The sequence below is a fragment of the Podarcis raffonei genome, chromosome 10, assembly GCF_027172205.1.
Source record: "Podarcis raffonei isolate rPodRaf1 chromosome 10, rPodRaf1.pri, whole genome shotgun sequence".
Lineage (NCBI taxonomy): Eukaryota > Metazoa > Chordata > Lepidosauria > Squamata > Lacertidae > Podarcis > Podarcis raffonei.
In genome coordinates, this window is record NC_070611.1 from 2,468,558 (window position 1) to 2,485,099 (window position 16,542).

At 46.7% G+C, this 16,542-nt stretch overlaps 1 protein-coding gene across 14 annotated transcripts in view; it reads right to left on the minus strand.

The window, feature by feature from the left end:
* The window catches only part of FRMD4A (FERM domain containing 4A), a 464,351-nt gene that overhangs the window by 78,474 nt on the left and 369,335 nt on the right, over nt 1-16,542 (minus strand). For 13 of the 14 annotated variants that reach the window (XM_053406326.1, XM_053406327.1, XM_053406332.1 and 10 more), the window contains 4 exons: nt 15,059-15,142; nt 4,057-4,122; nt 3,124-3,181; nt 1,525-1,611 (listed from right to left, as the gene is read on the minus strand). In XM_053406326.1, the coding sequence (XP_053262301.1) occupies nt 1,525-1,611; nt 3,124-3,181; nt 4,057-4,122; nt 15,059-15,142 (295 nt within the window). The remainder of the gene's footprint in view (nt 1-1,524; nt 1,612-3,123; nt 3,182-4,056; nt 4,123-15,058; nt 15,143-16,542) is intronic. The other variant, XM_053406330.1, reaches the window with a different exon arrangement.

The following is a 16,542-nucleotide window of genomic DNA, read 5'->3' on the forward strand; positions in this document are numbered from 1 at the left end:
AAATTAATATTGCTGTCTCAATATCTTGTTGATTGTGAGGGGCTTTTCTGACTCCAGAAGAATGAAGTGATCATTAGGGTTGGCAACTGGGAAAATCAGGGTGTGTGTGGCACAACTGCCCTTGACTCCACACCTTATTTTCTCAAGATATATTATTTTTTAAACTTTCCAGAGAAGCCCTGCTCCTCTCAAATTCTGTGGACTCAGGCAGCCTCCTACATTGCTTATTGGATGGCACCAGCCAGGCCTAGGAGCAAACTTATAAACTCCACCCTTCTTCAGACTGAGAAGAACCCTATTCTCTGTGCATCCAGCCAGGGCTAGTCACCAAAGATGGCTGCTTCCAGCTACCACTGCCTTGGCTCAGATGAGGAAGGTGCACAGACCTTGTTCCCTTTTATCTCCTCTGAAACATCATTTGAAAGGAAGCAACAAGGTACCAGACATGCAGAGCCTTCATGCTTCTTGGTGTCTGGTTCTGGGAGGCTCTGTTTCATAAGTTTCATCCACGTAGGATGGAGAGAGAGAATGAAGAGCATGAGCATTTATCCCATTTATCTCATCAGAACAATGCTAGATGCTTTGGGGCATGAATGAATGGAATATCTTGGCTGCTGACAAGTTGTAATTTTCTGAGAATGCACAATGGCTAGTTTGTACAAATGAACATGTGCAACCAAAGACAGTGCTGCTTTCTGGAGAAAAAGGTGCCTGCACAAAACTGTACAGAAGATTGCTCTCAATTGTAATCATATAAGAGTGCAAATATCTTGGTTATATTCAGGCATTCAGATGTCCAGCCACTTTCAAGCGATGCTGATATCCACAGTTTCTCCACTTGGAACAAAAGAATTGGCAAAAGGCAACTCTTCCCTTTCTTTCTCCCCATTCTGCCTTATTTAAATATGTATTCGAACCTATAGCAAGATACTACCAAGTTACAAACTGGGATTTTGTCTCCATCTTTTTACACCTTTGAGAAAATGGGCTATACAAAATATGTCACAATATTCTAAGCCCTTGCAATTAATAGTGCTGCATTCCAATGCTCTCCCCTAACAGTTGTTGTTGTTTAGTCATTTAGTCGTGTCCGACTCTTCGTGACTCCAAGGACCAGAGCATGCCAGGCACTCCTGTCTTCCACTGCCTCCCACAGTTTGGTCAAACTCATGTTTGTAGCATTGAGAACACTGTCCAACCATCTCGTTCTCTGTCGTCCCCTTCTCCTTGTGCCCTCAATGCCTTAACAGTGACCACAGTATATAAGGATTACTTCAGACTCTTAATTCTCTGCCATGGCCTCTTTAAGTAGCCTACAGAAACACTCACTGACAAATGTTTCTGCTTATATATCAATTTAATAAAATTTGCATACTGCTTAATTGCTAAAACCTGTAAGCAGAAAACCTGTAAACATCAAACAAAAATATAGATTAAAATTATCTATAAAATTCAGAAGTTAAACATGTTGACCTCCTCATTCAAGCAAAAGGCAACGTAAGTCTCTTTAAATAATGTGCTTACCTTTCTTGGCTTCACTTTGTCGTGGTAGTCATACTGAAAGATTCCCTTGTAGCTAAGTCCTAACCACCAAGGAATTCCCTGCTTGTCCTGGTGTAAAGAAAACATGTGCACATATACCAGAGTCAATGTTATTCTGAAGGGGGCTTAGCCAAAACGTAGAGGCAAAGGTAGCAAGAATCCGCTGCCTTTATTAATTTCAAATGTGTTTGGTATAGTTGGACAGTCTTCGACGGTTGGAACATTCCTTAACAGAGGTTGCTTTCAAACAAGCAGTTTTCATGTTAATTGTTAACCTTCACTCACTTTTGACAGCGAATGTCATTGTCAATAAATTGCATTCAGGGTTTTTTGTGTGTGTTGTCCTCCTGTCTTGCTTTTTTAAATCCCAATTTGTGATCATTTTTTACCAGTTTAAATGAAACCAAAGTGCCAGCCTGTGTGGACTAGCAAAACACCATTGAAACTTTTCACGGCCCTCCAGATGTTGTTGCACTACACCTCCCTGATCCCTGACTATGCTGGCTGGGGCTGATGGGCATTCTAGTTCAGAAACATCTGGAAGAAGAAGAAGAAGAAGAAGAAGAAGAAGAAGAAGAAGAGGAGTAGTTTGGATTTGATATCCCGCTTTATCACTAAAGCAGCTAACATTCTCCTTTCCCTTCCTCCCCCACAACAAGCACTCTGTGAGGTGAGTGGGGCTGAGAGACTTCAGAGAAGTGTGACTAGCCCAAGGTCAACCAGCAGCTGCATGTGGAGGAGCGGAGACTCGAACCCGGTTCCCCAGATTACGAGACTACCGCTCTTAACCACTACACCACACTGGCTCTGGAGGGCCACAGGTTGTGCACTCCCGCTTTAAAAGATTACTGCAGCCTTTTCCTTGCAGCTTCTGTTCTGTTTCCTGTTGGGCATGGCAGGGGCATTACCGATGAATAGCCTCTTAATGCTCAGTTGCTGTTCAGGGTGTATGAAAGGAGTGTGTTTGTATGTATTGGTAGGGTATTATCCACAATTTGCAACTAAAACACTTAAGTTCACCTAGAACCAAATAAATTAAACCGTAAAGATTTACAATGGAATTGCACTGCTCCATTATACTAAACCACTTAGAAGCCATTTTGAAATATAAGCAGTATATAAATTAATAAAACAATAATAATATTGACATTCTGCCACCTTCCAAGGAGACACCTGTTCAGTCAGACATCCATCTGAATTTGAACTTCTGATCTTCTTGTTTAAACTGTTTATTGATTTAATTGCCAAGCTTTTTTACTGTATTGTACATTCTAATTAAGGATGCTTTAATACTCTGTGTATTATAATTATGTATGGATTTTATAAGCGATTCTTGCAAATCACTTAGACTCCATTTTGGCATATAAGCAGTCTATCAATCAAATAAATAAGCAATTTCAGATGCATTATTTTTCTGTTTAAAGTGCATCACCATGAAGTTAATAAAGCTATTTATTGATCTTAACACAGGAAATAGACTAGAATTTTCATTACTGTGTAAATGAAGAATGATTTCTGACGTAATTGTTTGCGATAAACCAATCCAATTCCATCAAAGAACACTTTTCAGTTGAAACGTACCTTAACTGCATAATAATGGACTCCGTATGTTGGAAGAGATTCTACAATGCTCATGTAGCTGTGGAGGGAAGTGCAAAATAACAGTGTCACACAGACAACAAGGGGAGGGAATTGGAAAAACACCCTCATGAACATTTGGGCACCCCTTCCAGGATGTGTTAATTACACAAATTCTAAAACTGATGAGTAGGAGTGGATTCATATCATTGGATTGGACACAGAAGCATGTTTTATTTATCTCCATCTTGATGGGAAGCTGTGAGGACTAGTAGGGTAAATTGTTAGACATTTTAAAAAGGATTTGTAGATTTTGTTAAGCTTCAATGAGACATCCCATCACCTTTCACACCATTGTAACATATTCCATAAAATACTGGATTATATTGAAGTATTTATTGGAGTGGCACGTTCAAATTCTTTGCAATGAAATCTAAATTAAAGACAATAACAATATGCCTAGAGGAGAACTTGCAGTCTGAAAGAGCATATGTTAAACAGTGGTTTTCAAACATTCTGCCTTCAGGGAACCCTTTCTTTAAGAATTTTTATGTCAAGAGACCCCCAAACATATTGAAACACCCATCTGTCTTAGGGTGCAGTTCTAGATCTTCTTAGGCTTTGCTGTTGCCCTGTGTCAATTGAGTACACACTTTAGAACCCAGCCAATATTCTCCTGCAACTGTGGATTGTGGCCAATAATCAGCTGTGGTAGGAAGACTATTTTTTTAAGGCTTGGCCAACATTAGTCATCTTCTCACTGAGGAACTCCTGATAAGTTTCTGAAGGACCTCAGTGTTTCCTGGAACACAGCCTGAAAACCACTGCACTAAATAGAAAACGCTACGTAATTACTTGTAGAATGTTCAACTCCCCCCTCCATGTTACATCCCAGAGACAAAGTTCATCATAGTAGAATCCCTCTTCCCAACTTACTTGACAATGGCTTGACCTCTCGTCTGCCCATTTAGCTTCTTGTAATGCTCAATAACTCGGTCCTCACTTTGAAGGAGAGAAACAGAATCTTATTACCTTTAGCACAGCTGAAAAAACAGTGCAGGACCTCCACTGTAGAAGAGGCATCTCATAAAATGGAATCTATCAGCCCAAGGATTCCCAGAGGTCTAAAAATACTACGTGATGGAAAGCAGAAAAACAAAGCTAGCTAATGCAAAAAACATTTATTTTAAAAAACCTTTATGTTTATAAATTAAAACAAGACGTACTACAAGAACTACATACACAGAGGCAGAAATGCAGCAAAAACAGATATCTATTTCAAGAATTTCCTCCTCCCTTAACCATGGATAACACTACCCAGATCCATCTTAACCAGGAGAAAAATGCTGGTTGGAAATCCTTATTATAATGAAAGCCATGGTTACAGTGAAATATAATCTGTGTAGATACAACAATCTGGCTGAATCTGGCAAGTGAAAAGAAGCAGAAATGTATGTTGGGGTGGGGCATATCTGTGCATGCAACCTGTGGCCCACTCTTGATCTCTTAGCTATTTGCTCTGGGCCAGAGAATTATACAAACGGAAGTATGTTGAGCAGGGCTTCCCAAGCTGGGGTTGCCAGATGTTGTTGGACTCCCACAGCAGCCAGCATGGCCAATGGTCAGGGATGATGGCATATGTGGCCCAACATTATTGGGGGAGCCAAAATAATAATAATAATAATAATAATAATAATAATAATAATAATAATAATAATAAAAAATTTTATTTATATCCCGCCCTCCCCAGCCGAAGCCGGGCTCAGGGCGGCTAACAACAATCAAATAATCAAACAATCAAATAATCCAACATTCTAAAAATATTTCATTATAAAAATTAATTAAAATCAAGTTGATGGCAACCATTAAGCAAAATTCTGTGCAGGTTGCCAGAGGAGGGAGTCAGGCTGCGCCCTGACCAAAGGCCTGGTGGAACAACTCTGTCTTGCAGGCCCTGCGGAAAGATGTCAAGTCCCGCAGGGCCCTAGTCTCTTGTGACAGAGCGTTCCACCAGATTGGAGCCGCAGCCGAGAAGGCCCTGGCTCTAGTTGAGGCCAGCCTAACCTCTCTGAGGCCTGGGACCTTCAGGATGTTTTTATTTGAAGACCGTAGGTTTCTCTGTGGGGCATACCAGGAGAGGCGGTCCCGTAGGTACGAGGGTCCTAGGCCGTATAGGGCTTTAAAGGTTAAAACCAGCACCTTAAACCTGATCCTGTACTCCACCGGGAGCCAGTGCAGCTGGTATAGCACCGGATGAATGTGGTCTCGCAGTGAAGACCCCATAAGGAGTCTCGCCGCGGCATTCTGCACCCGCTGGAGTTTCTGGGTCAGTCTCAAGGGCAGCCCCACGTAGAGCGAGTTACAATAATCCAGTCTGGAGGTGACCGTCGCGTGGATCACAGTGGCTAGGTCAGGGTGAGAGAGGTAAGGAGCCAACTGCTTAGCTTGGCGGAGATGAAAAAATGCCGCCTTTGTTATAGCTGCAATCTGTGCCTCCATAGAGAGGGAGGTATCGAAGATTACACCCAAACTCTTAACGGACGGTGCTGGCACTAACTGCACCCCCGCAAGAGATGGGAGTTGCCCCCTCAATCCCATATCGTCCCGTCCCAGCCAGAGGACCTCTGTCTTCGCAGGATTTAACTTCAACCGGCTCCCACGTAACCATCCAGCCACAGCTTCCAGACATCTGGTCAGTGTGTCTGGGGCCGAGTCAGGATGGCCATCCATCAACAGATAGAGTTGGGTGTCATCGGCATACTGATGGCAACCCAGCCCAAAACTCCGGACAAGCTGGGCGAGGGGGCGCATAAAGATGTTAAAAAGCATCGAGGAGAGAATCGCACCCTGAGGCACTCCACACATCAAGGAGTGGCGCGATGACAATTCCATCCCAAGCGCCACCCTCTGTCCCCGACCAGAGAGAAACGAGCGCAGCCATTGGAGGACTGTGCCCTGGATCCCCACGTCGGCAAGGCGGTGGTCTAGGAGTTCGTGATCAACCATGTCGAAGGCTGCTGACAGGTCTAGAAGAATCAGCAGCCCCGACCCGACTCGATCCAGCTGCCTGCGGAGATCATCTGTTAGGGCGACCAGAGCCGTCTCGGTCCCATGACCAGCGCGGAAGCCGGACTGGAATGGATCGAGAGCCGATGTTTCATCCAGAAACCCACCAAGCTGTTCAGCAACCGCTCTCTCAATCACCTTACCCAGGAATGGAAGATTCGAAACCGGGTGGTAATTGGATAGATCTAAGGGATCTAATGATGTTTTCTTTAAGAGCGGACGCACCACTGCCTCCTTCAGTTCCCCTGGGAATATCCCGGTGCCAAGGGACAAATTGATGATATCCCCCAGGGGGGCCCGCACCTCATCTGGACATGCTCTAATCAGCCATGACGGGCACGGGTCAAGAGGACAGGTGGTGGGCTTTCCAGCTCGGAGGAGTCTGTCCACATCGGCTGGAGCTATCCGGTCAAAGTGGTCCAATACTGGACCCGAGGACAGTCGAGGGGCCTCCAGTTCATTTATTGTATCCAAATTGGCAGGAAGGTCATGGCGGAGCAACAGGACCTTCTCCGCAAAAAAGCTCGCAAATGCCTCACAGCTGTGTGTCAGATTGTTATTTAAATTTGGCTGTCCTTCAAGGGACGTTAAAGACCTAATTATACTAAATAATTGCGCCGGGCGAGAGCTAGCGGATGCAATGGAGGCTGAGAAGTAGGACTTCTTAGCGGCCTTCACTGCCATCTCGTAGGTTTTCATAAAAACCCTATAAGATGTTCTTGAGGCTCCGTCACGGGCACCCCGCCATACTCGCTCTAGCCATCTGAGATCCCGCTTCATTTTCCGAAGCTCCTCGGTAAACCAGGGAGCCCGGTTTCTGCGGGGTCGCAGAGGGCGCTTAGGTGTGATCTCATCGATGGCTGCCAGGAGCTGGGTATTCCAGCCCTCAACAAGCTCAGTCAATGAGTCACCAGGGGGAGAAAGGTCCCGCAAGGCTTGACGGAATCTATCAGGGTCCATCAGCCTCTGCGGGTGAGCCCAAATCGGCTCGCCACCTAAGCAGGGTGGGGGTGGAAAGTCAATCCTGGCTTTCAGAGCGTAGTGATCAGACCATGGCACCTTCATCGAAGGAAACATGATCACATCTATACCGACGCCAAAGATCAAATCCAGCGTGTGGCCTGCTTGATGTGTGGGGCCTGAAACAAACTGGGAGAGCCCTAGTGTCGCCATGGAAGACACCAGGTCCAGAGCCTGTGAGGAGGGAGTGGCATCAGCATGGATGTTGAATCCCCCAATACCAATAGGTTAGGGAACTCCAAGGCCCAGCCGGCCCCCGCCTCCAGCAGGCCTGACAGGGTGGCTGCTGGTGCGCTAGGTGGCTGGTACACCAGTCAGACAGCCAAGCTCACCTCAGAGCCCCACACTAGGCCAACACATTCAATGCCGGGGATCGATGGTGATGGTAGAGCCCTGAAAGAGCAATCTTCCCGGATTAATAATGCCACCCCTCCCCCCCGGCCCACAGTCCGTGACTGGTGGAGGACGGAGAAACCCAGGGGCGCCATCTCTCGTAAGGTAACAGTTTCCCCTTCGCGCACCCAGGTCTCCGTCACACAAGCCAGATCGACCCCCTGCGAGGTAAAGAAATCTTGCAGGGTGGCGGTTTTGTTGCCTATAGACCTGGCATTGCACAACACCAGTGAAGGAGGTGAGTAATCCTTGCTCACCCTACCCTCGTCCCTCGGGATGGGGCGCAGATTGGAAGGGGTACAAGCATATCCGTATCTCGATCCCCTTCGCCTATAACATCTGCCCCCACCGCCATACCTCCCTCGCCCCTCCACGGTAGCAATCCAAGCCTCATACTTGCCTCCATTTACAAAATAGAAAAACAAAACAACCAAAAACAATTATACCCAAACAAAACTAATCCCCACCCCACTCAATATCCAACCCCAAACCAAAACAAAACGGAACAAAACAAAAATACATAGATAAAAACCACCATTCATGGTGGTACAACAGAGTAAACAGTAAAAACACCTTTAAAACACCTTAAAATATATAAAAACATCTTTAACATTTGCTGCAGCAGCACCAGTGTCCTTAAAGCTGTCACAGAGGTGAGCCTGGGCCCCGCCCCCTAGGCCAGGTGGAATTAGCCTGAGGAGGGAGCACCTTCCCCCACACTCACGGTGCAGCAGCAGCAAAACTGGGAAAGGTTGCTTTAGGGCCACGGTGAAGAAAGCTTAAACATGATTAGTGCACAAACAGCCAACTTGGTGTTCTCCAAATGCCGTTGGACCAACTCCTATCAGTCCCAGCCATCATGGTTTGACATCAGGGATGATGGAAGTTGGTCCAGCAACATCTGGCAACTATTACTTGTTTGGTGCAATGTTTGAATTAACAGACCATGGTTTGTCACCAGCCATCAAGTCAGAAAGAGAAACTCTTTGTGCTAACAATGAATGAAAAAAACCCCATTAATTATTCCTCTGCCTCCAATACGTACTGAACCCAAATAAGTATGAGATTTAAAAGCTTGAACTATAGCTTGGTAGAGCAAACCATGATTTAGTGTGATGTATTAATTGAGCCAAAATTTCAGAAACAGAACCTATCCATTTCCTAATTTCTGTACAAACAGATGATTCCAAACAGAGAAATTAACTGGAGAGAAAGGCCTCTAAGTGGTTGAATTTCAGCTGTTCATCTTTTCAGCAGACCACTGACAGCTGCACATGGGCTGAGGCCAACTGTTAACATGACAGTGACTCCAAACTGTCACTATTTTGGTGGCAGGTAAACTCATTCATAATGCATTTTACTTCAGATGGCTAATTCTTTGATAGGCATGAAATGGCACTAAAACTAAAGTGCCCCTGCATGCCTGTCAGCTTGTAAACATATCTGTGAACTCCTTCAAATCAAATGAAAGAAATTGCACCGACAAGAAGGTTCAAATGCATGTTAACACAAAGGTTGAAAAAACCCCCAGATTGACAGCATCAAAACTAGCCATGACAAAGGCTGCCCAGGATCTGAAACCCGCTTCAAATGAAGGTTTTGAATCCTTCAGGTGGAGATGTTAAGATGCCCTTTTCACATCCAGCTGCAGGCCTGGTGGGCAGGGATGAAGCAGCAGCAACTGGGTGGCAGCAGCTCTACGGGTTGTTCTCCTAGCACTTTGTGCAGCTCCTTCACCCCACACTAGTACACAACCACAAGCACAGCCATCCAGATCTGCCAGCAGTTCTAAGCACAGCAGAAATAGTTCACTGTTTTCTCCATTCTCTGTGGAGCCTGATAGATGAGAGCCTGTGCTCTTTTCCTGGCTGCTGCCCTCACCAAAGGGACCAGAACAATGTTAGCAGCAAATGTTGGTAGCCCAACACCAATCCAAACATATCATGGAGCAGAGTACAGCCAGAAAAACAAAATAAATGCAATCTGCTTTGTAACTGGGGAGGGAGGGAGGGAGAATGAATGTGCACTCACAAAAGACCAATTTCAAATTCATTAAACCTGTAAACCTAAAAACATTCCATGCTGACCATGATTTATCAGTGTGTTTACACTAGGTTTTTTTTAATATTTGGAAGAGCTCTCTACTGAAGTAGAGAAGTAAACTTCTAAGGAATATCAAATTATGAATACAATAATGTTGCCAAATTCCTGGGATAGTATAGTAAAACTGTAGTAACAAGTTACCTGAGGTGAAATCACTGGGTTTTATTACTCCACTGAAAACAGTAACTTTTTAAATCTTGGCCTTATCTTGCAACTCTTGTTCAAAGATATTAATCTTTTGTCCTTCCTCATCCAAGAGGAGCAGTCAGATTGCACCAAAAGCTACCATATTTTTCGCCCTATAGGACGCACTTTTCCTCCTCCAAAAATGAAGGGGAAATGTGTGTGCGTCCTATGGGGCGAATGCAGGCTTTTGCTGAAGCCTGGAGAGCGAGGGGGGTGGGTCGGTCGCTTTGCGCAGCTCTCCCATGGCTTGCGGATAGCAGCCTGTTCTGGGGGCTAGGGTCGGGGGAAGCTCGGGCTTCCCCCTCCCCAGCCCCACACCTGGGGGGAAAATAATTTTTTCCCTTTATTTCCCCCCCAAAAAACTAGGTGCGTCCTATGGGCCAGTGAGTTCTACGGGGCGAAAAATACGGTACTTGGAAGAGTAAGAACTGCTTTGTAGATCTTGGTGAATAGCTGTAAACATCCTATTTTGAGATATCTCCTTCTATGGCAACAAGTGAAAAAAACATTCACCAAGTGAGTTTACATAAGCAGGTGACCATCAGGCAACTCAGATCCACTGAGATACAATTCACAAGATCAGTAAATGAGGTGTTATAAAGCTCTTCCTGGACACTTCCCATTGTAAGCAAATGACTGAATACTTATTTAAATATAAAAGTTATCTGTGCATAAAAATAGCTCCCAAGCAGAAGGGATCTAATATGCTAGCCTTGTATGTATAGTGATTTTTTTTTGGGGGGGGGAAGCATTCAGCCACACAATTCCCCCACCTGCCCCCTGAAATGGTGCAGCCCAGTTCTCCCACCTCATCTGCTAGGAACCAAATGCAGATTTTATAAAAGGCAGAATGTGTGTTGACATAAAACTGCAGAGTCCTGAAAACAGATAATCTCTAGCTGACTGGGAACTGTAGTCTCAAAACATCTGGAGGGCTGAGGTTGAGGAAGCTGGGTTAGAAGAACTGAGCAGTGCTCTGGGTCTCCTTGGCCTGCGCACCAGGCGGCAAGAGGGCAAAGGTGGGAAACTATGGACTGTGCCCCCGTTTTCAGTGCAGTAGCAAATCTGTGTCTGGGCTGTACTATTTCAACCTGCAGGTTGGTGCTCACATGAATGAACCAGCCTTCCCCACTCTGATGCCCTCCAGATACTTTGGGCTACAACTCACACCAGCCCTGGTCAGCATGCTCATATTGATGGGAGTCCTAGTTGAAAATATCTGGCAGGCACCAGGTTGGGGAATATTGACATTCTCTGGGAAATGTAGTTGTGTGAGGGCTGGGCAGCTTAGGGAATCTCTATACTATACTATTCTGTTGTTCACTACATTCAGTTTCTCGGATCAGATTTTTGTCCCCTTTATTATTGGAAATCTCAGGTGACTCCTTGGAAACACAGCTAACACATTTATTGCAAGATTCTGATCCGAGTAGGTCCCTTTCTGTTGCCAGATTTCTGATAACAGTATTAGCCTATAAAAGGAAAAATGGATTACTCTATGATTATTGATTTTGCCTAAATAATATTGATTTATATTGATAATTTGATATTTTAAGCGCGATATTGTTCTTATTTTAATGGAATTTAGAAACTTACAGTTTGAGATGTACTTGATTTAAACGTAATTTAATTTATTAATTTTATCTTGCTATACCTGTTTTGCTGTATGATGTTGGGGATTAATTTTAGTATAATTGTTCTGTTCTTTTTTGTCGTTGTTGTTTTATTGGTTCTGTATAGTTTGCGTTTTGTTTTTAAGGGGCGGGATCAGGGCTGCCTGGGAGTGGGGCCCCAGCCAACACGATGGCTGGGACAAGTTCCACAGGGGGGGAAGCACTGGGACATCCGATCTCGGTGATCATGGGCAGGAGGCGGAGTTACGCTAAGACCAGATCATGTCATTACCGAGGAGGCAGGTTTAGTCGTTGTCTGAAGACTATCCCTGCCTCCGGGTCTGGCCTTGACCGGATGGATACTGGAATCAACAGGGGAAACCTACATGACCTGAAGGTGTTGCTGTGTAATGCCAGGTCAATGATGAATAAAACCACTGCCATCCACGACCTGATCATGGATGGAGGATTTGACCTGGCATGTGTGACAGAGACCTGGTTGGAGGAAGCAGATGGGCCTGTCCTTGCCGCTGCTTGCCCACCAGGTTTCTCTTACACACAGCAACCCAGGTCATGTGGGCGGGGAGGGGGGGTTGCAGTGATTTTTAGGAAGTCACTAGCTTGCACCAGGCGTCCTACTGGGAAGATCCAGTTTTCTGAGTGCATGTTCTGGAAGTTGGGCAATAGGGGCAGTACAGGATTCCTTTTGGTGTACCGACCTCCCCGCTGCACCAAGGACTCCCTGTCTGAGCTGCTTCAGGTCGTGGCGGATTTTCTCCTGGAGACACCTAGTTTGGTTGTCCTAGGGGATTTTAACATCCATGCCGACACGACCTTACAAGGGGCCGCTCGGGACTTCGTGGAAAGCATGGCCTCCATGGGGCTGTCCCTGAATAAGTTTGGCCCAACTCATAGTCATGGACATGCCTTAGACCTGGTGTTCACCTCTAGTGACGTGGGTGATCTGACACTAAGTAAAAGTGAAACAAAAGAAGTGCCATGGTCAGATCACTTCCTGGTGCAACTGGACTTCTCCGCGACCCTTCCCCTCTGCAGGGAGGTGGGACCAATTCGGATGGTCCGCCCCCGCCACTTAATGGATCCAGATGGTTTCCAGAGAGTGGTAGGGGATGCTTTATCCCATGTTGATGGCCTTTCAGCTGATTCCCTGGTGGCCCGCTGGAATGCGGAGTTAACCAGGGCTATCGACTGTCTGGCTCCGAAGCGCCCTCTCCGATTGCATGGAGCCCGGACAGCCCCGTGGTTTTCTTCGGAGCTGAGGGCGATGAAACAATCGTTGAGACGGCTAGAGCGTCGGTGGCAAAAAACTCACTCCGAATCTGACCGGACACAGGTTAGAGCTCAACTTCGAGCCTACCAAGTGGCGATAGCGACGGCGAAGAAGACTTTCTTCACCGCCTCTATTGCATCTGCAGAAAATAGTAGCAGGAGACTCTTTCAGGTGGTTCGCAATTTAACGGAACCACCTTTACCACCGGGGCCTTGTAAAGACCCCAAGATCTCCTGCAACGATTTTGCAAAGTTTTTTGCAGATAAAATCACTCATATTCGGAAGGAGCTAGACACCACCGTGGGAGCAGGGCTGGGGCGGGAGAGTGCTAGAGCTCTGTCTGGTCAAGTTGCATGGAATCAATTTCAATCCGTTACCCCCGAGGATGTGGACAGGCTGCTTGGACGCGTGAAACCAACCACCTGTCTCCTTGATCCTTGCCCATCCTGGCTAATAAAAGCAAGCCGGGAAGGGCTGGGCGATGGGCTCTGCGGGGTGGTGAATGCTTCCCTCTGTGAGGGAACATTCCCAGATCCGCTGAAAGAAGCGGTCATTAAACCGCTTCTTAAAAAACCATCTTTAGACCCGGCCAGTATGGCCAACTATCGCCCAGTCTCAAATCTTCCATTCTTGGGCAAGGTGATTGAGCGCGTGGTTGCTGAACAACTCCAGGCACGCCTGGAGGATGCGGACCATTTGGATCCCTTCCAATCAGGATTCAGGCCTCATCATGGGACTGAAACTGCCTTGGTCGCGCTGGTTGATGATCTCCGGCGAGCTAGGGACAAAGGTGAGAGTTGTTTCCTGGTTCTGCTGGATCTCTCAGCGGCCTTTGATACAATCGACCATAACATCCTTCTGGACCGTCTAGAGGGGCTGGGAGCTGGGGGCACTGTTATGCAGTGGTTTCGCTCCTTCCTCCTGGGCCGTGTTCAGAAAGTGGTGGTGGGGGATGAGTGTTCAGACCCCTGGGCCCTCACTTGCGGGGTGCCTCAGGGTTCCGTCCTCTCCCCCATGCTTTTTAACATCTATATGAAGCCACTGGGAGAGATCATCAGGGGGTTTGGACTGGGTGTCCATCAATATGCAGATGATACCCAGCTCTACCTCTCTTTCAAATCAGAACCAGTGAAGGCGGTGAAGGTCCTGTGTGAGTGCCTGGAGGCAGTTGGAGGATGGATGGCGGCTAATGGATTGAGGTTGAATCCTGACAAGACAGAAGTACTGTTTTTGGGGGACAGGGGGCGGGCTGGTGTGGAGGACTCCCTGGTCCTGAATGGGGTAACTGTGCCCCTGAAGGACCAGGTGCGCAGCCTGGGAGTCATTTTGGACTCACAGCTGTCCATGGAGGCGCAGGTCAATTCTGTGTCCAGGGCAGCTGTCTACCAACTCCACCTGGTACGCAGGCTGAGACCCTACCTGCCCGCGGACTGTCTCGCCAGAGTGGTGCATGCTCTGGTTATCTCCCGCTTGGACTACTGCAATGCGCTCTACGTGGGGCTACCTTTGAAGGTGACTCGGAAACTACAACTAATCCAGAATGCGGCAGCTAGACTGGTGACTGGGGGCGGCCGCCGAGACCATATAACACCGGTCTTGAAAGACCTACATTGGCTCCCAGTACGTTTCCGAGCACAATTCAAAGTGCTGGTGTTGACCTTTAAAGCCCTAAACGGCCTCGGCCCAGTATACCTGAAGGAGCGTCTCCACCCCCATCGTTCTGCCCGGATGCTGAGGTCCAGCGCCGAGGGCCTTCTGGCGGTTCCCTCATTGCGAGAAGCAAAGCTACAGGGAACCAGGCAGAGGGCCTTCTCGGTAGTGGCGCCTGCCCTGTGGAACGCCCTCCCATCAGATGTCAAAGCGATAAATAACTACCTGACATTCAGAAGACATCTTAAGGCAGCCCTGTTCAGGGAAGTTTTTAATCTGTGATATTTTAGTGTATTTTTGGTTTCTATGGAAGCCGCCCAGAGTGGCTGGGGAGACCCAGCCAGATGGGCGGGGTACAAATAATAAATTATTATTATTATAATATGGGCCTATGGCTGTAATAAACTATCTATCTATCTTAGGGAATCTCTAACTGAGAAGTCTCAATCAACACACTCACCAAACAGCAATTATCATAAGTCTTTGGGGGAAGTCACAACAGTGAGAAAACCAATAAAACTCTACAGTATAGATAGGCACATAGCAATCTTGACCAATGCATCATCCCACAAATGAATGAAAAGGGTAAGTGCTTCTAAACACACAGAAAAGTTACCAGTAAGCAAGAGATGGGTGCTCCTTAAGTGCCTGCGTTGGAAGAGCTGGAAGCTTCTTTAAGTCAGTCCTTACTATTTCATTGCTGAAAAAGAGAGAATCCGAAAAGGAGGATCAGTCTACAAGAAATTAGCCATGAGGCTTGCAATGGCTGGCTGGCTGCTCTGGTTTGAACATCTGTTCCCCTTTAATGAAATGCTGTGGGGTAGCTTTTTTCTTTCCCTTTATTTATTTTGCATCTGGGAGCATAGTAACCTCCCACTATAGTATCAAAATCGGAGCAAAGCTATCACAGATGTCTAGGTTCCTTTTTCTTCCTGCATTTCATAATACTAGCTCTGAATGTAAAAAACAACACAGGACAGTGTGTTTTCATGGGGAGAGATTCTGTGGGGGAAATCTGTACGGTGCAGGAAAAGGGGGTGGGTGGGAGGAAGACGCACACAATAAGACCCCTTGATTTAATTTCTTCCAAAACGCAGCCATTGATTAGAATGTCTCTTCCCTCCCCCTGCAGGGCTTGCTTGGAGTGGGGGGCAGGCGGGCGAGGATTATGCTCAACACTCTTTGTGGGAAAAGGAGAGGAAACGTGAACCTCAGCACTAGACACAGGAGAGCACAGCCTGCACATTAAAGAAGGAAAGTTCTTGGAATGGTGGCTGGGGTAGCACTGCAGGGGGAACTCATGGTGTAGCTGCATGTATGTACTAGGCCAGTTAGTCACTCAGTTAAGGAAATTATGGGACCATAACAGTCAGTTTTAAGGAACTGAATATTTAAATAACATCTCTCCCCCTGAATTGCAGGGGGGTCATGATTGAGAGGTCAGCAATGGGAGAAGGAGTATGAAATGTTTCCTCCCCACACAATGGTCCAGAAACAACCAACAACACCCATTCCCCACGCTAACATTTGTGCCTGAAGAAAGGGCGACTGCCCACTTGACTGCAGAGTGTTAGAAGTCTGGGAGCAAAGCTGCTATTCCATTTCCAGCTCAAAGCAGAACAGCAATGAATGAGTGCTGATAAGTCGTCTGCAGATGAAGCACCCCCAGAGCTGGCTCTGCCATTAGACAAACTGCCTCAGGCAGCAGAAGCCCCCAAGGCAGCAGCCCCACGGACGCCCCACCATCTCTTCTGCTAGCACGGAAGCACCACCGGCATCTGCTGAAATTACACAAGCTCTTGCGCGATTTTGGTGAGATCTTGTCTGAGATGGTGGAAGTGACAGGGCGGGCAGAGAAGTGGTGCCAGCAGCAACAGCTGTGGCAGCCGTGGGAGCGACAGGGCAGGGAAATGTGGTACTTCCCATTTTGCCTCAAGCAGTGAAATGGGGCACTGAGCACCCCCATAGCACCCACTCAGTCACATTCCATAGAGAACTGAAAACTGCAGTTGTGGTACCATCAGGTGTGGGGCTGTCTGGATTTCACTGTTTCCAGAAGAGATGTGTGGTCTTTCCACAGCAAAGGAAGAACAAACACAT